The sequence below is a fragment of the Scleropages formosus genome, chromosome 24 (genome assembly GCF_900964775.1).
Source record: "Scleropages formosus chromosome 24, fSclFor1.1, whole genome shotgun sequence".
In the NCBI taxonomy this organism is placed as follows: Eukaryota; Metazoa; Chordata; class Actinopteri; order Osteoglossiformes; family Osteoglossidae; genus Scleropages; species Scleropages formosus.
The window spans coordinates 16,044,639-16,071,366 of NC_041829.1; the positions used below are offsets into that span (position 1 = coordinate 16,044,639).

Consider the following 26,728-nt stretch of genomic DNA (forward strand, 5'->3'; position numbering starts at 1 on the left):
TGTATTCATCTTATGAACTTCTGAGAACCGCTTCATAAATGTGCAAAATGCATGTTTCGCTGGGGGCAGTTCCGTTTTTTTTTCTCTTTCCTGCTCTAAATGATTTTCTCCACAATCTGTCTTCCCAGCATCGTCCACTGCCTTCCATAGCTTCTGCCAGAAACGTGGCGTTCTGTACGCCATTTTCTTGAAAGTGATCAGAACGAGGGCCGTTCACCTGCTCTTCGCTGTCTTTCTGGAACATCTATCTGCTGGTGAGATCGACGACATCACGCAATAACACAAACCGCTTCAAATGAAGACGTGAAAACCAGCGCTGCTATGGAGGAATAATCAGAACTTCCATCTTCCTAATTGAAACTCGGGAGGCTGGAGTTCTGCAGAAATACTGCGGTAATTCAGCGGTAATCCCTGCCATGTGGGGGTGTAAGGCCTTTTGGAATTAGTCTGCCTTTTATGACAGTTAATTGAAAGCAGGATTTCCTCGGCGCGCACCTCAGTTCCTCTCATTCCCACTGTCAGAGAAGCTGCTCTGGAATGTAATTAGATCAAACGCTATGCTAATTACTGCAACACAATTACAAGCTTTTGTTTTAAGCCCAGCAATACAGAAATAAAAGAAGTGAAAATGGTCTTGCTGTTTACAAGAAGGGGAGGGGGAGAGAGTTTCCAACCTATCCCATCCTATCCCGTCCTGTCCTATTCTGTCCTATTCTGTCCTATCTTGTCCTGTCCCATCCTGTCCTATTCTGTCCTATTCTGTCCTATCTTGTCCTGTCCCATCCTGTCCTATTCTGTTCTATTCTGTTCTATCCTGTCCTATCCTGTCCTGTCTTCTCATATCATATCATGTCATGTCTTGTCTTGTCATGTCACGTCAAGTCATGTCCCGTCCCGTCCTGGGATTCTGCAAAATCTTTAAGAATGTCCAGGAAGCACTGTTTTAAATATGCAAGTGGGTGAGTTTTTGATGTGCAGAATTTTTCCTTAGTTCAGGTTCTGCAGAACTAAGTGTTTCAATTACACATAAACCATTAAGTCGCACAGACAGCCAGCAATTTGGATGGCGCGTAAACCTGTCGCCTTGCAATCTGAACACTTCTCGTTCAAATCCCCATTGCTCTTATTACGCCTTTGATCAAGGTGCTTACCCTGAATTTGCACAATAAAAACACTTTGCTTTATACATGGGTAAATGTGCTTAGGAAGATAGTGTCTTTACTGACATGCCAAGACATAGATCAGATTCTCCTCAAGATGCATAAAATCCTTGTACAGCTGAGGACCATATAAGTTACACTTTATAAATTATACATTATATTTATTATACGTAGCTTTTAATTGCTTTTCATTCTCTGGAAGAACATTTCTATTGGAAACAAATAGAACTGTCATAGCTGGGACTTTAAAAACATGAAGTGGGTGGTTTATCCACTCAGCATTTATACCTATGGTTAGCGTTAATCATCCTGAAAGAGCAACAGTCTGCGGATGTCCTCACCGTGGAAACCTAATTACCTCCTACTTTCCAAAGGCCATGAAAAGCCACAGTCAGTGTCATTTCCCGCTGAGCCGTCGCAGGTGGACCTTTGACAAAAATCAGCTTCTTTCGGGGAACCTGTCTCATCATGACTTCAGGCCAGCACTCTGGGATCGTTTCAAGACATGCCACATGGATACGGCACAGAGAGCGAAACATTAATTTTTTTTCCCTGTGTATGTTGTTTATTACAGCGGATTGGTTATTTCAGAAATAAGATTTCACCCCTGAGGCAGATAATTGGACTTCCTTATACTGTGGTCACTGTGTTGGCCTGTTAATTCCTGCTCTCTTTCATTGCTCAGATGACATTTTCATTCAGAGCAGATTACAGTGTTTACCCCTATATTCAGTTGTATTTTTTTACTGGAGCGGTACGGGTAAAGTGACTTGCTCCCCCTCCCTGTCAACGTTTGCAGCCAGGGCACTACCTACTGCTGCTACCTCTCAGCTTATGAGCAGTAAAGTAATGTCTCTTAAGTCCTTCTGCTGGCCATCTCTGACAAAACAGAATTTCCAGTCTTAATTGGACCTGCACACGTCTTGCAAAGTTAGAAATTCATATAATATCCTGTTTTCCAACATGTGAAGGATTAGAACTGGAAGCAGTTACAGTCGGTGTCTTATTGTTCAGAATGGCAGCTGCCAATGGTGTTGATGAGGACTGCCCAGTATTGTGGTCCAGGATTGAATCTTAAACACAGCTGATTCACAAACTTAAGTCTCCTCAGTTGCACCGATAAAAGAGCATGTATAATATAGATATATATGTATTTGTATGCGTTGTGGCAAGGTGGCACAGCAGGTAGCTCTGTAAATTCTTAGTCCCTGGGCTTTTTGGGCATGTGATCCGATCTAGCTGATTGGATTTGGATCTGACCAAAAGCAAAAATCTCAGTGACCGTGGTATAAAAGATCAGAATACACCAGGTGCTTAAATTAATACAGTACACCCTTTTCCATGAATCATATTATTTCTGCTTTATATTAGCTGTAATATTACTCTTATTACTGGGTGGTGCTCCTGTCATGTGCTTACTTACAGATGAATTCCTGCTTTGCTTTTCTCTCACAGAAAGTCGCTCACCAGGGCAGTGATTCTCATTTGTTGTTCGTTTTATCACTGTTTCAGAAAAGAGATGAGTCTGAGAACTGCATTTCTGACATAATGTACCATTTGTAAAACAATTAAGGAAATTTTGGTACCAGTTCTGATGAAGTGGCTTGTTTTGCTGCCATGTTTTGTTTAAATCGATTGGATTGTTCCATACGGGTGATACCAGTAATACACACACACACACACACATTTTCAGAACCGCTTGTCCCATACGGGGTCACGGGAGCCTAACCCGGCAACACAGGGCGTAAGGCTGGAGGGGGAGGGGACACACCCAGGACGGGACGCCAGTCCGTCGCAAGGCACCCCAAGCGGGACTTGAACCCCAGACCCACTGGAAAGCAGGACAGTGGTCCAACCCACTGCGCCACCGCACCCCCTCATACCAGTAATATTTTTTGCTTATTTGACCCTGTAAAAACATTGAGCATGGAAAACATGGCCAACCACAGTAAATTGCCTGTAATTGTATGAATTTTACCGAGAGTGATTCTTAATCATGAGCTGGTGTTCTGTCATTGGCGATTTCTGTAGACGTGTTTCTTAAATGTGTTTAAATAAACATCTGTGCACATTGTAAGTAGTATGGAAGGAAGTGAAATGAGACGAGATCTGAGCATTGTGTTTCTGGACCTATGTATTCCCCAGCTGTTCTGTCTGGGAATTGGTTTTGTGTACTTTGATGTAGTTCATTTCATAGCCTCCTGAGATTTCTGAGGCCAGAGTCTTCAGACTGCTCACGTCCTCATTTCTGAATTCACATTCTACCACGGTGACATCACCGGGATAATTTGGGATCGTTTGGTGTAAGCGCAGCACACTCACTGTCACCCATCAATCATTGAACTTTATGTCAGAATCAAGGGACAAGTGTCACTCACTCTGGAGCACTCTGCAGATCATATTTGGAATAAACAAATTAGGTAAACAAGGCCAAAGCATTTTTAACCTTGCATGTCAATCATACTGCATGCACAGCTTTGAAGAAGTTTTCTAGCACTGTTTGAATACTTTAAAAATAGTATTTACTAAATATGTCTGTGGTGGCACTTCTGTTTCATGGTGCCCGCGTTTATTGGATATAGGTTCGAACCCACCTCAGTCTTCTGGAGGAGTTTGCACTTGCTGTGTCTGCGTGGATTTCCTCCGAGGGCGTTTGAGGTTAACTGGTTACTTTAAACTGCTTGTAGTGTGCGACAAAATGTTGGCTACAGAATCAATCTGGCAGAAACAATAGATGGTATGGTGTTTAAAGGACATATCAAGCTATGGGTAGATGTGTTATTATGTACAACCCCTTTTATATCCTTCCCAATGACTTTTCATAATGAAAGGCATGTCTCTCTAATGATGGAGCAAGTGGACCATGATTGATGTAATATCAGCTCCTACACAGGGCTAAGACTGTGGGAGGGAAATAATGAAATATATACAGTATTCTTTTTGAACTGGCCCATTAGATTGTGGATTCTTTTGAAATGCCGTCCAGTGTACCGGTCTCTTGTGATATTGGCCCCAAGATCCGCAACTCGTCCTACAGATAAACACAAGTAGCAGAAGCAGAGAGGTGCACTTTCACAAAGTTTTTGGCACCCCTTTTTTCTGCCACGCTGGATCCTGAGGACAAAAACGGTGGGTGGCATCTAAATGGAGATGAGTGACGCCAGAGCGGGAGTGGTGTCTGATCCTCCATCGTTGCCAGCCTTGATTGATAACCTTGGTGGACACTCATGGGAGGCAACGCCCCAGGTGGAGCTGAGTTGCACATAAATCATGTCGTTGTGAGCGCCAGACACCTGCCCCTTGGTACAGCTCTGGCCTCTGATGGATGAGTCTCCTGCCGCCACGTGTGTGCCGAGCAAAATCTTTTCCTCTCCTTAGTGACTGTCCCCAGCCAGGTCAGCCGTCTTTCTGCGTTCCCTCGGATTCTTTCCGGACTTTTTGTGGTACTCAGTGTAGGCCGATCGCAATGAACCGTATTCAGTGTTTCAGGTTGCTTGTAATGACAGTGGACAAATCTTTGGCTAGAAATGACATTTTACACATTTGTGCCTATTATAATACTGCCCAACAGAAAAGCTACTTTTTGCACCTTTATCTACATCTTAAACACTGCAAAGGTATAAAGTACCCTTAGAAGGGCAGCTCCAGTCACAAAATACAGTGTATTTTCATTGCTTAACTGATTACTTAAACACCTTTTGTTAATATTCCACTTTTGAGTATTTGCATGATCAAATTTTTTTGGGGAATTCAAGCATTTTTCTCTCCTGTACGTGTATCACTAATTACAGTATTGTCAAATTAAAATACCTCTTTGTTCTGCATATTATTAGTAACGATTTGCCTCCATTCCCACGTAATAGCACCTGCTGTACAACTTTCAACGTAACAGAACACAGTTTTGTTTTATAGTATTTCTCTGAGAACCTTCAATCAATAAATAAGCTTTTCATTGTTTTTGTGATAATGAAGATTCCTGCGATTCCAGTAATCAAAAAATTGTAATAGCATTTGCAGAGAGATCCTGGGTACAGTGGTGAAATCTGTTACCATAGTTACACAACACTTAACTTTGCAAAGCCAGCAAAGAGACGTACCCACAGTCAAACTGAATAGAACATGCAGAATTAAAGTGCTGCCTGCTTTGTGTACAGTGGAGCACTTTCAGTCTTTTAATATATCTGCTAAATGGATCTGATGGATGTCTTTCATCAGCAATATGGCACAGTACATTACTCACACAAATTGTGAGTTACAAGGTACATACTGAATTATCTTGAAGTTCTGATTTATCTTAACAACAATAATAATAATAATAATAATAATAATAATAATAAAGCATGTAAAACACAAAAGCTATACACTGTAAGTGGGTCACCACTGAAAAAAACTCCTCCAATCTAAAAAGTGTGAAGTGCTGCATGTGAATTGGTGATGACAGAACTGTGCATTGACAATCAAAGGTAATTTTCTCTGTAGTGATGAACTGATCCTCTGCAGAAAAAAAAAAAATATTATCAATATGTTGATGTGATGGCAATAAACATTCCATTCTGGGAAGAAAACATCTCAGTCCTCTGTGTAACAGCTATTAAAGGAAAGGACCTATGAATTATAAAAAGAGCACTGAAAAATATCAATTTTTCAAATCTGATATTTCGAGTGTTCTTACTTCCTTCGGTCAAATGTTCTTCACCACTTTCCTCCCACAGTCCAAAGACACATTTCAGGTGAATTGGGGAGTCTAAATTGCCCATAGTGTGTATATGTGAGTGATTGAATGTGTTATATTGCTCTGCTCTATACGTTAATTAATGTTCCTTAATGTAATGTATCTGGCATTATGTTAGTTGCCTTGGACAAAGGTATCAGCTAAATTATAATAATTATTCTATGTCCCCGTTCACTGTGTGTGTAACTGTTTGTGTGTGTGGCTACCCTGCAATGAACTGGGGTCCTGTCCAAGGTGTACCCTAAATTGTCTTGTGCTCTGTACTTTGAGATGGACTCTATGACCCTGACTTGGACAAGAAGTTATAGGATAGTGAATTAGATACTGAGTTTATATTGCTTTGGGGGAAAGATTCAACTAAATGAAAGAAGGTAAATGTATAATTCTGCAAAACAATTGTCTCAGCTATAGAGATTATAATAGCATAAAAACTGCCATTATTCTTAAATTCTTCTTGATTGGCGGTAACTTTGGAAGCTGGAAGTTAATACGTAAATATGTATTCAGTGAAGTAATACTGCATGTCCATTTTCACACTGCTGGTTTACATTGCTCAATATAGCTTTATCGCTTGTTGCAATGTCATGTACCACAGGTCTTTTTTTTTACTAAAGAAGGATGATAATAAGCGTCCAGCAGTTTCTACTACCATGACATAAACCTCTGACCTTTTCACTGATTCCCACTTGAGATATGAATGTGTCTCTGGCAATGTGTCTCTAAGCATGTAAGTGTGCACACACTCTCACGCAACCTACAGTGGTCTGTAACCTGTGATTGGGAATGTTTAGAAATTCTTGCAGCTTTCAGAGTCCTCGTGATACAAAAAGTGGTCTCTGTGTGATAACAGCAGTGCCGAAGGGGCTCGGTGAAAAGCCTCGGCTTTCGGAGTCTTGCTCTCTAGTCCCTGTTGAAAAATCACAGTCACTGGGTGGTGTTTAATGGGTTCTTCAGAATATTTACAGTCATTGTGCAGCCGCTGGTGCTCTGCGTCCAGCAACCAGATCACCAGCAACAGGTGACAAGTTCATGTTCTTAAACACCACCTCCTGCCCTGAAACACTAAATGGTTCTTATTAATGCCATACAAAACGTATTCTCAGACATGATGGTTACACCATTTGAACATATTCCACACATTACACACAATGTCATCTTTTAAATGCTTCGTGATGTAGACATAAATGCAGACAGAAGACAAGAAAGGATGCCAATGGAATGTGGCCCACATTATCTTCCCAACCTGAAGAGCTGTTGTAAGCAAAGACTAAGCAATGAGCCCTTGATTACGTGGCCCTTGCACATCCACGGTAAACTCTTTGTGCGCAAATGTGGTCCTTTTGTTCATTTTCCAGACCTCCTTGTTGAGATTTCTACCAACAAGGTTGACACGCTGTCCATCGTTAGATCGGCCCTCGAGCGAATATGTGGGTGGTTTGCGTCTGCCTGGATACTGATACTGTTAACTTCTTTCCCTGGAAACACCGGAACAGAATTCCTAAGAGTCAAAGGAATGTTGGTAAGAATGCAGGATGTGGGGGAAAGAGGCCTGTTGTGGGACTGAGAGAATTTTACATTTTAAGCTGTTTTTGGTGTCGTGGCTGAACTTTTAGCATCCCTCTCAGTATCTTTCACGCGATGTGACAGTTTAATGCTGCATGTGATGCTTACTTTTCATCTCTGACTGTAATATTGCCGTGGGACTCTACTAAAGGAGCTTAATACTCTACTCTAGGGAAGAAAGTTAGATACTTTAGGCAGAAAGATTATTCTGGTACACACTGTACTGTCTGTGGTGTGCTACACTCAGAGGTGGGTAGTAATGAGCTAATTTTACTCAGTTAAAACAAAAAGTTAAATATATACACATACACATACAAATATACATATGCACATACCTGTATCCATATACACAAACGTTTGCCAAACACACCTTCAGAAGAGACAGAGCTGACATTAAATATCAGCCAATCACAGCAAGTGTAGCACATCATTCAGGCTTAGTGTTTTCCACTCTGAAAGTCTTTAAAACACGCTATTTTTTGCACATTTTCCAGTGCTTGTTTTCCATTGTGATTTTAAGATTTTGATTTAATTTTTTAATTTGACTTGAATTCGGTTGCTTACTGTCACCTTATAAACTCAACAAAAATTTGAAAAAAGCAAATGTAAAATAATAAATGTTTAATTTCTGCAATTTTGTAAAACTTTGAGTGGAAGAAAAAACAAGCTGGATATTAATTTAATGAAATGAAATGCATTATTCTTCCCACTATTATTTACCTAAACTTAGACTTCTCATTTACAATGGTGAAGAAGCACACACACTGGCTCATACCACTTGTCCCGACGAGCTGGAGCCTAACCTGGCGACACAGGGTGCAAAGCTGGAGGGGGAAAGGACGCACCCAGGACGGGACGCCAGTCCGTCACAAGGCACCCCAAACGGGACTCAAACCCCAGACCTGCCAGAGAACAGGAAACAGTCAAGCCCGCTGCACCACCGCACCCCCATGGTGAAGAAGCTTTTTATATAAGGCCTATGTTTCCTAGCTAGCTTCATAGACATGTGCTTGATTCAAAAAAAGCTTTATGGATACAATCAAATACAAACACGAAATGGTTTCGAGTAATTTCATTGTCTGCTTTTTCAATATTCAGTCTGTTTTCAGGAATGAATGTGGATTGTTGCCAGGGGATAAGTGCATCTGTCTATTTCTATCTATGTATACATCAGTGGTCAGTATTGCTTCACTGCTTGTTTGTTTTCTTTGGGTAAAATCACAATGCTGACATACAGTATATACAGGGATTGCTAACTGAAAATGTTTCTAATTTTTAATCCAGGAGTATCCTCATGCTAAATAGGTGAAATCACAACTCTGACATTTTTAATGCTTATGCCTAATCTTGTATTACCGCTCTTATCATTTTCATTTGTGTGCTGTGAGTGCAATATGCGATGATAATTCTTTTCCTGTGATTATAGTTTTGGATGGTTTGTATGCATTTGGTATTTCACTGCCAGCCTTAGCCCTAAACGGTGTATATTCTAATTGAGTAATGAGGCAACATAAGCATAGATAGCTCGGACACCTGTAGTTTGCCCTTGAAGGCTTCTCAAGGAAAACACTTGTGTAACGATGAAAGTATTGCACATGTAGGAAACACAAAGTGCAGAAACACATCACTTGTGGACCACTGGAAAAAAGCGTTCACACTGATTTTATTTTGAAGGGATATAATTACACAAATGTGGATCCATTTTGAATGGTTTACGCATGAAATCATGCTGTCGTACTGAATATCCCAGGATATGCAGCAGATTTCTAACATTCTTGCACATTCATGCATTGACATGCATGCCTCCTCCTAGTCACACATTTCAAAAAGGTCAGAAATTTCATTGATTCAGTTCCGCGTTATTGTGATGTTTGGGCAAATAGCTGTGTTGCTTTCGACGGCTCTTGAAAAGCGGATTGTGAGACCAAGGAAGCTTTTTAATGAAGTGGAATGATGAATGATTACAGTTTGGGAACTGGTCAACTCTGGCATATCCATGGAATGAAAACATACACACGCCAGCACTCAGGAATCACGTTTAGGAAGCACTGTTGTAAGACTGTTGCGTAAAAACAACATCAGTGTAACCACTCTTTATTTTGAGTCAAAATGACATGAAGCAGCTGGACACAGAGCCACCTCCTCCCCGGGGAGAGTTCACATGCTGTGACACCAACAAGCAAAGCATGATGTTACCTTCCAATATCTCGACACTGCGGGACCACAGCCAGACAGGCTGCTTCCCAGTGTGCCGTTGGGCGAGGGGAAGTTAGCCTCCAAGACACACTCGTCTCAGGTACGCGAGGATACAGGAACAGACAGGAGCCGTCAGCTGTCAGGTGCAATGAATTTAAAACAGAACTGAAGGAACGATGGATGAAGGTTTTAGCGAAAGGAAAGGATGAGAGCGGAAGCTAGCAGAGAGCAGTAACGTCAGAAAGCGGGAGATGAGTATGTATGACGAGCGACATGAATGTGTCAGATAGACTGATTCACAGGTCACATCCTCACAACCCACACCCTTTTGCCTACAGACTTCTTACCCTCCATCTCCTGCCTTTTCTCACAAGAATGCCCCTTAGACTTATCTGTTATGGAACAATAGCATGCAGAGTCATCACCATGCTCCAGTCAAGACCTTGGGCAAGGGTTAAGATGCTCACCATCTGGACAACGGGATAAGTGGGCGATTAAGTAAAGCAGCCCATCCCCATTCGATCCCATCAAGGACCCCAGACTGATCGCCGAACAGTCAAAGCTTTGAATCCGTGAGTCCTTGAGGGAGTTGGACACAATTTGATCCTATAACACATAAAGCTGTATTAATAGTAAAGTATGCACCTTAAGCCATTAGAGTTACTTATGGTTCCTTTGGATAAAGCAGTTGCTTAAGAAACATATTAATGAAATGAAATATTAGCAATAATAAGACTGAAAATTTTTTAATGAAGAGGTCCAGTCACCTCCTTTTTCATCACCCTTCTACCCACTCATCTTTCCCTGTATGGCTTCATAATGTTGTTCAGTTTAGAAGCAAAGTGGTGGGTCACATGTGACATGTACATTATCCATGTAGTCAGCTTAACGTGTCCTCATCCTTGGGGATGTACTCTCAGATTGCCAAGTAGATACAAGGAATTAATGACAGATTTTTACATATTCTGATCACGGTTTGTGCTTGTGTCTGCGCATTTGATGAGCTCCTCTGCAAAGGACAATATCATGCTGTCAAGGATGAGCTGGTGGAGTTTACCAAGACCAGGACATGCCCTAATGTCATAATTCACTGACATCATACAAAGTGCTGGGTCACTAATTTTGTATGTGTTCCAAATATCTGCCTTTATTTTCATTTTTATCACTCTTTTTTCATTGTCGCAAGTAGTGTCTGCTTTTTCGAATGAGAGAATCTACATGATCTAGGTAAAGTAATTAAGCAGATCATTGTTTTAGTGTTGCAACAGTATATTATTTCTAGGGACCTGTAAAAAAAATTGTCAGGCTTTACAGCAGGGCTTCAGAGCATCATCAGTCTACCAGAGAAGGGTGTGTATTGAAACAAATGGTACCTATTTGCAAAAGACAGCACATCTTGAAAGAATAACAATAATGTCTTTCCCCTCACTAGTGAGTAATTTGGTGAGGGTGTGTCAAATTTGACAGCTCGGAGAAGGTGATGAATAACAACTTCGGATGAGACCCCTGGTGGTGGATGGACCTTTTGAGATGGTGCACACTTGTGGTGTTGCTGAGGATTAGCATCCATGAGTCTTTGAGTGTATAATGATGAAGACTGGAGGTTATTAGAGGTTAAAAAAATCTGACAACCACAATGACACTGGGGCACCCATCACTACCTGTTCAGGTATTCCAGAGTCTTTACACGTACTTTGCTTTTTTCTCTTTCTCCACAGGCTGTCGAAACAAACCTGGCCTCCAAGGACAGCCACTGGGTGTTCGTGAACGAGGTAAAGGAAAACCCGGTGTCAGCAGGCGTCTGTCTCAGCACCTGCTTCTCCAAATGTGCCCTGCAATGGTTGTTTGGTTCCACTGCCATTTCACGATAAATTCTCCAGTTGGTCTTTTTAGACTGGAAAGTGGTATTGATTTTTGGTATATTTGTGTTTGTGTTTTTCTTTGTGTTCTAGGAAACACTGTAGTGACTCATTCTTACACTTCATATTTTCGCTGGCTGTATAATTTTCCTTTTATTTTTGTCATCCTACTGGTGGGAAAATAATACTGCAGACTGATAAATGCTGAAATATTTCTTTTTATTGACAGAACTCTTTTTATGACTCGTGTAAATTGCTGTTCCAATTTTAAAGTCAACACATGAATACAAACAAGTAGTTATACCCCTTGTTATTAAAATCTCCCAGTACCTTTAGCAGCTGCAAGTATTCAGATTAAATGTTTCTGTACTGAAAAGCTTACCTAGAGAATGTGCGCTTTTCTTCTTTTCAGTCTGATTCGGTGGCATATTAAAATTGAACCTGGGCCGAAATGTCTTGCCGCTGCATTTCTAGCTATTTTTTTCTGTCGGTTCTCCACCTTGCTGAAATTGCCTCGGAAGAAAACTGCTCCCGGCTGTATGCTGATCATAGGGTTGCTGTAGTAAATGCAGATGGAAATGGTGTGTGAGTCATCACCTCCCACCCCTTCCACACCCCATTATTAGCAAATATGGAAAAGTCTGACATATTGTATAGCAGTGTCCCTTTAAGTGAGAGTCTAGCCGGGGAGAGACGTAAATGACCCTGGTCTTCTGCTTATCTGCGAATTAATCTCACACAAATAGTACAGAAATATGAATTGAGGGGAGTGACACTGAATGGCCGATTATCTTGATTTATTTATAAATTTGCCGCAGACAATTATTTAGCTTTATGAAGGTACAAAAGAGACATTTGCATTATGATGCCAAAATGTAATGCAGTCATGCCATGGGTTTTTATTAAGCGCAGTGCTTTTACAAACCTGTCTCAAGTGCTGTACAGGTGATATTCCCTGACAGGTACATTAGCTGTGCTAGATTACAGTGTTATAAAATGCCTCCTATTTTGGCATGGGCTCCTTGTTTCTGGTTCCTTTCAAATCATTATTTATTCATCTGATGCCATTCTCCAAGGTCACTTATAATGTTAGGTTGGTGCAATAAATTATGTACAGTTACTTATCCATTTATACAGGTGGTAATTTTGAGTGAAAGCGTCAACATAGGATGGGAACCCTCACGTAGCTCAGCCCACGAGGACAGGCATTGGGGACTGGAACAGATAGGAGACTTTTAGACAGAAGTAAGCATTGCCAAGGCAGCCTTTCGTACTTGTGCAGTGTATTACATGAAGAATTTCAGGAAGGACTCACCATTCCAGGAAAATTTCTGTGAAATTGTGAAATCCATGCAATCCTTGGCACACAGCATGCTCTAAATGCGCTACTTACAATTATTGATTGTTTGGAACAAATTACCCAGTGGCACTTAATGTTTTATAGCTTATACACCTGCATGCTTTTCATTTTTCATAACCGAAGATGTTGAGATATTGATTGATTTTGAAGCAATTCCACAGTGGCTTATACCAAAGAAGAGGTTTTCATTTCTTGAAATCATATGCAGCGCATATTCAGGTGTTACTAATGCCACCTTGTTATGGATGCTTGTCAATTACACATCTTTGAATAATTATTATGAATTGACTGCCTACTGTTCATGTGTACACTACAGGCATCCCTTGATTTTCGAATTGAATCCATTCCTCAGAACAGTGCGTACCGTATATTGAAATTTGAGATACTGAATGCCTATTTCCCATTATTTTAAATGAAAGAAATAACAATGGGTTCCTATCCCATCCCACCCCAATTTTCCCAATATCACTAAAACACTGTAAAACAATGATATAACTTTCAACCCATTATTGGAGCAAATTATAAAAAAATATACATTCCCATTTTTCTGTATGCTTTTCTCCAAAGCAACATATACATCTCATAAAACAATACAGAAGTACATTACACCTGTTATCTTTGCTGTCCTGATTCCATGCCGTGCTCAGAGAGCCCAGAGTCGTTTTATTTCTCTGCGGAAAACTCTAGGGCCAGAATTACTGCTTCGGGGTAATTCCCACTTTTCTTTGTAATAGATCGGTTCGTAACACACCAACAAATGGAGAGATCCAGATGCAGACGTGCCAACTACAGTATATTACTACACTCCTTCTTCACTCGCACAACAGCAGACTTTCAAATTTTTTGGACACATTTAGAATAAATTTGATTATACTGATTTTTCGTTCTGCAAATCGAAAATTGGGAATCAAAAGCCAAGGGCCTTTATACTGAAATTTCAGATAATTAGAGTTCATAAATCGAGGTATGCATATGTAAATGTTACATTTGCTCTAAGAATTTCTTATGCATATCTTATAAATTGTAAGCACTTTATACTTCATGGAAAGTGTGCTGTGGCATACATTAAAGATATATTCAAACAAGAACATTAGCTAACAAAGTACAACAAGCTTTCCATGAACATTACTGCTATCCATATTTTTCTAACAGGGTTCTGGGTCAATGACTCTCCATATTTTTCTCAACAAAACATCCATGATCTTGCACTTCATATCCACGCCTTCACTCCACAAAAAGTGCCTGGAACTTTGTTGACATACGGTATTAGTGGCCACAAAACTGTGCAGGTAACTGTCAGTGATTGTCTTACTTTAATACATAGTTATTTTTTTTTTTTTAAATGTTTTTCATGGTTTCTAAGTAAACAGTCCTGCTGGCAAGTGGAAAGTGTCTCCATGTTTGCAGATAGGAGTGAAAAACAACAACAAAAGGTTAAGCCACTTTGTTTTACACAATATTCTTGCACCACTCCCATGGCATCTATGTTGCTATTGTTTTCTTAGTCACAACTGTTGTTGCATCTACTTCAGGAGGAACAGCACAGATTATGTCGAAGGTGCTTCTTTAGGCCCAGTATTTAGAGTGTTAAACAGTTTGCCGGAGACAATGTGGACTTGTGGTCCTCTTTATGATGTTCTCTTCCATGATCAGACATTCTCTGCTCTGTGTGATTTTCTTTTGACTGAGATCCACAACGGTCATACATTGAACACTGCATGTCCACATACCTTCTAGGGTAAACCCAACTTGGGTGTGAGGTGTATGACCAGCACTCGCTCAACCGCCTCATGAGCCTCTTATGATTAGCCAGGGGAGTTCTGCAACTGAAAGCTGCAAGGATACTGTGCATTTACTCTGCAGAAATATTTCAGTGAGGGTTCTATGTAGATATCCTGAAATTCCCTGTTAGCCAGTAATTTAATTTTAAATGTGGGTGTTTTGAGAAAAGGGATTTTTAAGAAGGATAAAATACATTTTTAATTATTCTTTTCATGGAACTTAGCTATCAGTCTTGTAGATGCTTATGTTTTTCTTGTCGTAGCTTAGTCTACGAGAGGCAGGTGGGTGGAGATGGCGTTCGATATGATTTCTCTCTTCAAAAGGCTTTATTTTGCTTTATTTTGCCTTATACTTTATCTCATTTAATTAACATTCCATCATTGTACGCAACTGCCAGCTGCTTAGTTTTTCTACAGCTCAGTAAGAATGGTGTTTTACCACAACTCTTCCATAGCTCATCCACAACTGGTGATACAGTCCATGAAATGTGACTTATCTGATTTTGTAGTTGTACCAGGGGGGCCTCGATGGCAACACAACAATTTTTCCTCAAAAGTAAATTATATTTAAAGAACTACACCCTGTTGCAGTTTAAATTAATGCGCTTTACTGAACCAAGTATTCTAACAGATCACCGCAAGTCTTGTCTTGTGTACCGTGAAGTGTATGGAGTATGTCCCTACATGTACCTGTCACTCATGTGACATGTGATAATTCTGAACCATCTGCTCTTTCTTTCTTTCTTTCTTTCTTACTTTGCCTCTATTGCTCTTCCTCGCTCCTTCTTTCTCTCTCTGTAGGAGATAAGTGATGCAGAGATTCTAGAGCTCGCCCACAGCGCTCTGGGGCGAATGACGATCATCCGGCAGATTTTCCCGCTGTGGAAGGACAGCAATGCTCGCTGCATGCGGAATAACCACCGCATCTCTTCATTGCTCTGTGACCCCCAGGAGGGCTACCTTCAGTCCCTGGAGGTCAGTGATGGCCATGGCCATGATGGTTCTATATCCATGAGATTTCTTTTATTCTGTTTGATAGACCAGCTTTTGGAAAGTGCCAGAAGGTATTGTTTCAGTTGCTAATGGTGTTTGGAAAGTCTTGGGGTTTGGTTTGATATGGGGAAAAAAAAGGCTTTTTAACTTTTTTTTTTTTTTTTTTTTTACATTTATTCGCTTAGCAGACGCTTTTCTCCAAACCAACTTACAATGGATACTATGTAGTGTTATGAGCCCACACACCTTATTCACCAAGGTGACTTATACTACTAGATACACTGCTTACACTGGGTCACTCATCCATACATCAGTGGAACACACACACACTCTCTCTCTCTCTCTGTCACTCACACACTACGGGGGAACCTGAACAGCATGTCTCAGGACTGTGGGAGGAAACCAGAGCACCCAGGGGAAACAGACACGGGGAGAACATGCAACCTCCAAACAGACTGAGCGAGGATCGAACCCACATTCTCTTGCAACACGTAGGTACTGGGGGCAGCAGCGCTACTAGCTGTGCCACCACTGTCCAATTTTAAAGTATTTTCAGAATAAATCAGAAAAAATCAAAATATACTGCATATTTAACAAGGGTACAAGCTATTCCAGTGCAATTTTTTACTATTGCAGCCAAGTTGCCGCAAGTATTAAGGTTTCAAGGCACTTTCTTCAGTTTGGATCAGTTAGACAGATTCTGGAATATTCTTTGACACCTATCATGAAATTACCTCATATGCCATCCTTCCGTACCATCTTATGAATAGAACATTTAGTTTAATTCAGTCATGACAGTATTGCACAATTCACTGATGGATGCAAAGGATATTTCTACATTAATTATATCTACAATAAATTATTCAAATTAAGATCAAGGACATGCTAAGCATGAGATAAGTAATGTTTTAATTGAGTTAACTTTTAAAATGTGCAGTGGCAGGTACCATAAAATTGTCATAGCTAAACTGTCATTACCTTTTTAAACTGGCCAAGTATTTTGAACTCTTAACAAAACTTTATAACTATTTAAAGTGTTAAGAGCCAGAATCAGGATAAAAAGAAATATATATGTTATGATGCTATCCAGAAATGATAGCCAAGATAAATGTGAAATGTATTCCACATCATAATCTCATTCAGATCAATATTTCATGTAATTCTGGTTTATCTCAAGTTTACTGCTTATTTTTATTTGGTGTGTTTGGTAGGTTAAATGCATCTGCGTCCCAGTTTTGTAGGCTAAGGGCCTATGGTTGTGTCTCTGAAAGCTCCTTGAACCAAACTGAACCCATTTTCTGCATCAGGAGCAGATGGCGGAGCCTGGGAAAAATCCTCCTGGGTTCCCCTTCAATAATTCATGCAAAAGAGGGTTAAATGCTCTTTGATGTTAAATCACCTTCATGACATGCAAACCAGTGGTTCCCAGTGGTGGCAAACTTATCATCTGACCATAAAGAAATGTGCAGCCTCATCAAAATATTCTCTCCCACCTCCCACACAGAAATTCCCAGAACCCCAGCCTGCAGCAGCAAGGGGTTGTATGGATCAGGACTCTGGTCTTTAGTGCGGTTAACCCACTTCACTCTGCCAAAAGTTCTTCAGTTCATCCATCCATCCACTCATTACCAATAATTATTTGTCCTCTTTTATTTTTGGAGAACAAAAATAAATTAACAAATCAATGGCTCACTGATTTATTTGTTATTATCTTAATTTATTTATTTTGCTTTCTGGAAGAATCATTGTTGGAAAGATTTTTAAAGGGACACGGACACACTGTCTCGTGCCACTTATCGCTCCAATGACTATTTTTTTTGCCACTTGCGGTGCGTGGAACAGAAGGAGCGCCGTCAGCAAAGTGAGCCGTGTGCTTGGCCAGCAGCTTTAACCCCCTGCGACCCAGGATAGCGAGCAAGCTGAGCCGCTGTCAGAGCTGCCGCTGTCTCCACTGCTTAGCCCTCGCGTTCATCCCGCTGCTGACTCTGCTTTGTGCTGAGAAAGTTTGCCATCTGGACTCCCATCAAAAGCAGAGATATCATGAAGCGCAGGTTTACTGTACAGCAATGTGTTTGTCAGGCTTAAGTCATTTAACTGAGTTTAACCATTATGTAATTATTGTTATTTGGCAAATGTTTTCTTATAGCCTTTTTATTGCATTACAGTAATTAACAATTTATGTAACTCAGAACATGTTGACAGCTCAAGCACCCAGTTATTACATTTTGCAGTAAAAGTGGAGGGAAATTGGGTAGGCCAAATATAATATTTAAAGGTGGGGATGGTGTCTGCTGTCAAACCAAGAAAAATCATTGCACAATTTTGAGGATCCGCAACTTCAGTACGGATCCTGTCACCTCGTATGCCCCGCACTCCCTTGTCTGTCACTTCCTAATAACTGGTTATTGGCATTGCCATCTGTCGTCTGCCAATATGGAAATATGCTTTCAAGTAAAGACTTATTTAGGAATATCGTTATGTATTGTTTATTTTCTCATCAGCTACTGTTTTATTTAGGGTCAGCCAAGATTTTTCTTAGAATTTATTACATATTATATGGAGTTTGGACAGACCTTGGGTGATGGACGTCATATAAGCATTTAATATAATATAATAAAAATAAGTAGATACCTGAAAAAAAATATAAAAGTTGCAGTGTATTTTGGAAACAAGATAGGTTTTAATACTTGATTTATTTTTTCCCTTTTGGATTTACCGTTAGAGCCACTGCAAGTTTTTGGCTGTAATAATGAGCTCAGCTGTTCTTCTGAAATGTTTTACCTGTTTTAAAGCATGTATCTATAATCTTTTTTTCAAAGTTGTAAAAGTCATTCCAGGTCTCTTTTGCTAGACACTTTTATATATGTATTTACTTTTTTTTTTCCTTTAAAACAGTTTTTACTGCACTCTGTTGAATTTTGGCACTACGTTTCAATCAACAGAATTCATGACAGCGGGATAAAGCCTGTTTGTGAAATAGTTCACTGGACCAAAGACACAGTGTTTATCTACTTGACAGGTTCTGGTTGCCCTTTTTTCGCCCACATTATTTACTCAGAGCTAGGGGAGGTCCTCAAAAGCTGTCCATTTTGTAGCTGCAACATCCTGCCTATGGTGGGACCACCCACCAGCTCACATATACTTCAAGTAACAGAAACCATTTATTTATCTACATATATATTTACATATACATTTATAAACACAGTGTTTTGGCATTGTAGGTAAATGAATAATTTTTCCACTGACCTGTTTTGTGACATTTTCTTTATGTCTCTTTGTCTTTTCAACCTGTGCGTTAGGTGTCCAACCTGTACCTGTACGACAGCGTCCTGATGCTGGCTAATGCCTTCTACAGGAAGTTGGAGGACAGGAAGTGGCACAGCATGGCCAGCCTTAACTGCATCAGGAAGTCCACCAAGCCCTGGAATGGGGGCTGGTCCATGCTGGAGACCATACAGAAGGTTATCTCTTATTCATTTCATATCATTTTACACCATTGTGGTCTTTTATTCAGAGTTATTTTGGATTTAGAAATGTACACTGAATATTTTACAGATTATATATATTTTTTTCTCTCACCCACTCTCCCCCTACTTACTCAAAGCTTTAATTCATCTTCAGAGTCATTTTCAGATCTTAAATGTGTCATCGTTTCTTTCCTCATTAAGCTTTTTTTATGTAAAAACACATATTTGGATTATTATTCCTCAGGAAGGGGCTGTATTGTAGTATGTTTATAATCTGAAATCATGAAGCACATATACATCAAGTATATATAATTGTTAAGGTTTTAAGTACATGTTAGGTGCTATACAGAGTTCAGTTCAGGAAAAAAAAGCAATTTGTCCTTTTATATATGCTTACTCTGTATACTGCAGCTGTGCCATTACCATGAACCCCTGGCACTTCTGTCTCTTCAAGACTTTTCTGTTGCTGTTCCCTGAACAGCGGTCGCTCCGAAGGCCTATCTGCAGCGCTCACCTGAGGTCCATTCGCACAGCATTGATGCTTTCCGGAACTCGCGGGAGGGCTATGACAAGTGACCGTTCCTCTGCTCAATTTCACGGTCTCTTAAAGGTCTTGAGGCTGTCCCGAGGGTGCGTGATGGACGTTTGCCTTAAACGCTTAGGAGAGCAGCGGCCTACTGCAGCGCACCCTCCTATGTTAGCTGACTTCACCTAGAGGCAGTTTTTCCAAACTTGTGGTAGCTGACAGAAATGTACCAGTGACCTGCAAGAGGCACACCACTCTTTTCTTTTCAAATTCTTGTAGATCATGACTGTGTGGGTAAAGGCATTACATTTGACAAAACAAAAGGGAAGTCATTTTACTCTTTCTGCAGCTGCACTGAACTTTCTCTTGAAATATTGATGTTTTGACAGTACCAGGCTGATTTCAGCGGTTGAGTTGCAGAACTGAAGTATAATGCTCATATATGGTTGCTCATTGAGGGCTACCAATGTAAATTATGGGATTGTAATCTGAGGTCACTGTGAAGTTTCTTTATTCTGTCTGTGAAGAGGAAGAAAAGGTGCTTGTGAATCTACAGAAGAGCCATTCATGTGAAGCATGTCTTTTACCCGTAACTCCCTCCTGAGTGTAGTGCAGCCAGAGTTCGGCAGATGACCCATAATCATACACATGTCAGTGGTACTGAGACAAGTTGTCTATAATGACCAGTTACCATGGTGCTGTCAATGGTGCTGAGTCAGGCTATCTGTGTTGAACATTACTGTCAATGGCCATGAGTTAGGCTGTTCATGTTGATCAGTTTACAGGGTTGCATCCATGGTGAAGAGTTGCCGTGGTGTTCTTTGTGTTGCCGAGTCACACTGGCCATATTGACCGGTTGTCGTGGAACTGTCCATGGTGCTGAGTCAGGCTTACCGTGGCTAACGGCTGTCATGGTGCTGTCCACAGTTCTGAGTCAGGCTGTCGGTGGTGACCAGTTGTCACGGTGCTGTCCGTTGTGCTGTTCAGAACCACATTCTTTAGTGAAAAAACCATTTTCAAGTTTTCTTCAGAAAGGCATGAATATAGCACTACCTGTGTTGCCTTCTCGTGGCTGGACATCGATCTCGCATTAATCACCATTCTCCAGAAATTCAGGAAGAATACAATATAAATTGTATGAATACGTCTATATAAATTATATTTCAATAAAGTGTTCGGTGAGGGGGGGCGCGGTGGCGCAGTGGGTTGGACCAGGTCCTGCTCTCCAGTGGGTCTGGGGTTCGAGTCCCGCTTGGGGTGCCTTGCGACGGACTGGTGTCCCGTCCTGGGTGTGTCCCCTCCCCCTCCGGCCTTACGCCTTGTGTTGCCGGGTAGGCTCCGGTTCCCCGCGACCCCGTATGGGACAAGCGGTTCAGAAAGTGTGTGTGTGTGTACTTTCCTTTCTGAAGAGAAATTATTATTACTAAATATACTGTGTATCAAAAAGGTGTAGCTGCAAGTTACCTTAAAGACCTCACCTTACTCACAACCGCTTGGCTCATCAAAACATGCCTCACCTGTCCGCTTGTCACCTTCAGTGTGATATTTCACACTGCAACCTACACTTGAAAGTTCTTATTTGCTACTTATGTTCGATTTATCCCTCAGTACATATAGTGACAACCCATTATGTTTCTAATATGTGTATGTAACATAATTTTGCTCATTTTTATTGAAGTGTGTTTTTCTTTATGTAAATTTTAAGCAAGTTACTGTTGCATAAGCAGAATTAACCACTCCAAGCTGTGAAGTTGTTGGAACATAATGGACTCCTATACATTGCAGTAAAATATAAGAACCCCTCTTGTTGCCATCTCCCCATTGTCATTCCCATTATGCATAATGTTCCAAGAACTGTATCCGTCCGTTGCCACGGTCTGTTCCTTATGTTACTCATTGCATTGTGAACGTCACCACAGGGCCGCATAACTGGCTTGACGGGGATCATGGACTTTCGTGACGGTGGCTCCAACTCCCATGTCCAGTTTGAGATCCTGGGCACCAGCTACAGCGAGACCTTTGGAAAAGACGTGAAGCGGGTGAGCGCAAACATTGCAGCTGCACTGCAGCCAGGGTGGCATGGCTCATGGCGACAATCCTGTACTGTGTTGCCATTGCCCAGCTGGTTGCTTTAAGTAGTGAAATGAACATTGTCTGTCTGAATCCAGCACACACTTCTTTCCTGTTGGAGGGTGGGTTATGGGTGTCTGGGGGGTATCCTCTGCAATGAAAGACACATCAGTCTTGAGCTTCTTTCCCAGGGCCTTTGGGATGAAAGTTAGTGTCCCAGTACTGAACTTGTTAATGCTTTGATGGTGCTTTTAGTGCTTTTGTTTCAGATTTTGTCCATTGCAAACCCCCTGGCAGTTTAAACTGAGTGGAAGTTTAGTCTCTGACAGCTTTATTTATTAATTGAGTCAAAACTACTGTTCTGTTTAATTCTCTTAAATGCCTGCATAATGATAAACTGTCACAAATATTTCTTTGTTTCATATTTCTTAGGTGCTCCAGTGTGCTGTTGTGTGAAATGAGCCTTAAAAACCTTTTTTTTTTTCCTCCAGTGTTAAAAACACATGAAATCAGTCTGCCATGTCTTCTTGCTTCATGAGCACATTGCGATATGGAGTAGATTTAAATAGATAACTGCATTTGGAGCAAGAATGAGCAATTATAGGAATGAAATAGGGAATAAAGATACACAATTAAAAACTGGCCTTATATCAATAACCAAAGTTTTTCCTCACCAAATCAAAATAAAAATACATTATTTAATTTGAGTAATTAAAACATTACCATCAGTAACTTCACCAATGAGGACTTAACCTGTGTATATGGCAATACTGAATTGTAATACCTCCTTTCCTATGCTAAATTTGGCTTTAATCAGTGTCTTCTGCACTGTTCTCTGTTCTTGAAAAGCATAAATAAGTTTCTGTGCAGTGTTCTCCAACCTCAGTGTCCAGAGTGTTCAGTCTTTTGATGTCCATGCGGTATAATTAATCTAATTTTATTAGACTCTTCACTGAGTTTCTGTAGGAGAAATATCATTCTGGTGCGAAGATATGTGTAAACTGTACTTTAAAAAAGTCCATGCAGGGGACTTATGATTGCTACTAAAACCTTTAGTAATTCCCTAATCCAAATATTGCCCATTGTTCACCATGTAAAATGCAGCAATTACTGTAGCCTTGTGGGGAATTCAGATTTTCACTGAATTTGACTTGCTGTTTTAAAGTATCTCACCACAGAGCCAACTTTTTAGTTTTGAGATATCAAGTGAAACAGACAGTGATGTGGACGAATCGATGATGTAGGCACCCTCTTGGTGCTGGACCCCTGGCTGGGTTGGTAGCTTTCATCCTGCAGAGGCATATCTGCTGCTGGGTCCATCCAGTGAGCAAACAAAGGCACTGGCCAATGGGAAAGAGTATCTTCAACACAAAATTCACATGTTACACACAGTGCCACCCCCCCCCCACACACACACAAATGTGGTGTAACGCAGTGGTGATTCTGTGGTAAAACAGTGGCGCAACAGATAGTGCCACTGTCTCACAGCACCTGGACTGTTCAGGCTCAATCTGTGTGGAGTTTGCATCTATTTAAGCAGGTTCCTTTTGGCTGCTCGGGTTTCCTCCCACAGTTCATAGAAATGTACTTTGGGGGCTCTAAGTTAGTGGTGACACTTGTGTGATTGTGCCTACCATAGGCTGTGAACCACCGCAACCCAGACTTGGACTAGTAGTTAGCAAAAGTACATAGTGAATAGTTATTGATTGTCCAGCCAACTCTCTGGACTCTGGAGGAAGCTCTACTCTCCCCTCATGCATTGCCACTTCTGTAAATATTGTCACCTCTAGCAGATCAGTTTATTTGTTGTTTTTTTCTGTTCCACTGACTTTGTTTTCCTGTTTCCTACCCTGTGTGTCCTAGTCCAATCATAAATATGATGGAAAGTCAACAGAAACACAGAATGGAGGCCAGGCAGTCCAGTAGTAATGAACATTTAATCACCAGGCATCCTAACTTGAATTATGAACCCTATTTATCACATTACGACCATTAGCATCCAGGCTTGTGGCCATTTTCCCCACACATGAGGCTGAAGCAGTTGCCTCTCACCGACTGCATTTATTAAAAGTAATGAACGGGAAGAACAGCTAATGGCATGTCGAATGCTCTCGGCGCTGTTGTTGCCCGTTGTTACGGCCTGCGTTAGCTCCAGCTAGCATCTTGCTGAAGATATGAATATGGGGAAATTAATGCTGCCTTGCTTGAGGATGTGTGTTTCGTTTTAACGGGGAACCTGTCCTTTCGCAGAGACAGGGACAGGGCTCATAAACATCCGATACCGAGTGTCCTATAGTGCTGATGGATGATCCACCTCTGTTTGTTTTCAAGTGTCCTTCAAAATGTAATTTCTTTCCGTAGACTGGATTCTGCATCGCTTTACATTACACTTGCTGTTCTACAAAATGGGCCATGTCAGATGGAAGCAATGATCTTGATTTAAAAAGTAAAGATTTAACAAGAGGCTGAGATTTTAATTTCAGTTAAAAGATTAATATTAGCTGAATGTAAACGTAGAGGAAGTATAGTAAATTATATGCTGCACTTTTATCCATGTTGATTTTGGTTTATTTGTTGTTTATTTTCTTATCTATAATTTGACGCTTTTCTAACATTTGCCATTTTTACAGAGATATACTGTACATTGCTTCATAATAGAGAATATGAAATAACAAAGAATTGCTTACTAAATTGCTCCAGTTCGAATTGTCCGGATGTATAAATGGGTAAATAATTGTCGGTGGATTAACGTTGTAAGTCGTTTTGGAGGAAGGTATCAGCTAAAGGAATAAATGTAACTGTAGCTAGTAGCTGTAATATGACAGACTGTCAAGCTTCCGGTATGTTATGTTAACACAGAGTCCTAGCATTAATCAAATTTCACAAAAGAGTAATGAATTGAATTATTGAACATAGTAGTTGGGCATTTCTGTGAATTCAAAATATTACCTTTTTTTAATGTACCAGCATGATTTTAAATTAAAAAAGTTAGAAATGTATTCTTTGAAGCTTTCATCATGCTAATGCATAGCAGAGCACAACCGAACTGGAAAATTTTGGGAGAAACCTCTTTCAGCGTGTATAATAAACCCTTTCATAGGTCTAGATGTCTGTGCGCACGTGTCCGGCCTTTCTTTCACTCGTCATTTATACAGTGCGAGCGCACCACATCGTAAAGCACGTATCTGGACAGGAAACAGAGCCGCTGCTTTACGTCCTACGGTGCTTTTTTGCGCTTGTGTAGGCTAATGCAGCTTCTCCTTGGCTCTGCACTATGAGAGAGAGAGCGAGAGAGAGATACAGGAAAGAGAGAGTGGCTCAGGCCCGCAGAGCCTCAGCCGCAAGACTTAAGGAGTCCCACTGGCTCCTGGCCCCTGATTAAATCGCTGCTGGGAAGCGGACGGGTGTAATCTCTTTTTGTCTGACAGACTGATAAAGCAGAGGCCTTCATGGGACTCTGAGACCCCGCGTGATGCCTCCTTTGGTTTATTAAAGATGATTGGGAGGCTGCAGTGGGGTTATTCAAAAGAGCACAGGGTTGCCTGGATGCACCGAGCTGAGACCAGGAGCGCTGGCAAGATCTGTGGGCTTCAGTCTTGTCAGAGCTGGCCTGTTACGACAAAATAGAGCACAGTTGGTCCGTGGGGAAAGCCTCTATAATATGGGGAAAGTCCAGACTCACATAGCACATCAGTGGTGGAGCCTTTTGCAATTCAAACTCTTGTTTTATTGAAGTGTAAAGCGGAAATGAAAAGCCCGACTCGTTGGCGACCGTGTGTGTGGTGCCTAAGCATTATGTGTGATCAAGCTTTCCTTTCTTAATCTTGTATAAATTAGAGTCATCCCCGGTATTGTTTTTTTTTCAAAAAAAAAAAAAAAATCATTTCAGTCCATTTTCATTTCTCTTTTAGGTGTCCTTGATCCGTTGAACTAAATTTAAATATTGCCACCTAAAATCTTTTGGCGCAAACCAAAATGACTTGAAATAGTTCATGGTCTCGGAGAAACTATTTATTGAGTTCTGGCAAAGGATGCTGTCAAACATTTAAATGATTCTGGAAAGCCATTGTGGAGCCCATAGAGTGCTCGTTAATTCATGTTAGTTTTGCCATTGTTTCTGGGGATTCCTTCTAGAACAATTAATACAGTATGTATATATATACCAAGTGAGGAAAGACTTTGGTATTTAGTGAAATACATATGGTTGTTACAGAAACAGATTGCCCGTCCCTAGAGAAGTCCTGCTGTGGTTTCCTTAAACAAATTATCTTACCTGAATTGCTGCAGTTTAAAACTGCCAACTGTATAAATGAATTGCATTATAAGTCTCTCACGCCGAAGACATCAGCTAAGTAAACAAACCAGTATTTAATGGAAATAGCTGAAATAATTTAACGGAATGCTTGCCTGGATGAGGCAGTAGGGACGAGCTGTGTGCCGTAATTCATAATCCATCAGGAAGTTGCGATATTGAAATGGCTGTGTAAATGTACACCACTGTAAATATACAGCAGACCAGGTTTTTATGATGACAGAGCCCAACATATTTGCCAAGGAAGGTCAAACACTGAAATCCATTTAAAAGAGAGTTCCCTGGTAATCCTGCCCTGTTTTGCAAATTACAGTCCCATTTCATTCAGTGATGGGACAATCTCACCCCTCAGAATGAGCTTCTTAACTAAGATCGCTTCTGGTTTTCAAAAGAGATTCCAAACCCATGTATTCAGCTAGAATTTCAACCCTGATAAACTCAAGTCATATTCAGCTGGCTAGACTAGCAGGGTTCTGCAGCGATACATCATCTAATGCTAGTTTTCGCCTTTAGTTACTTCAACTCATTAATGTATTGTTTTCAATTGATATGACGACTATGGAATATGGGTACTGCACCGTTTGGTTTGACCTTTAGTGAGGCACTATGTCAAATTATTAAACGTGATTAAATGATACGATTCCTTTTATTGATAGTGGGAGCCAACGTATTGAGAATTTGCAAGGACTGTTCATCAGTTTATTACATT

At 40.7% G+C, this 26,728-nt stretch overlaps 1 protein-coding gene across 1 annotated transcript in view; it reads left to right on the forward strand.

Annotated features, from left to right (window-relative positions):
* The window catches only part of grid1b (glutamate receptor, ionotropic, delta 1b), a 253,875-nt gene that overhangs the window by 186,056 nt on the left and 41,091 nt on the right, over positions 1-26,728 (forward strand). Inside the window, 4 exon segments of the mRNA XM_018761291.2 lie at positions 11,370-11,423; positions 15,453-15,626; positions 18,944-19,105; positions 21,557-21,676. Of these exon segments, the coding sequence (XP_018616807.1) occupies positions 11,370-11,423; positions 15,453-15,626; positions 18,944-19,105; positions 21,557-21,676 (510 nt within the window).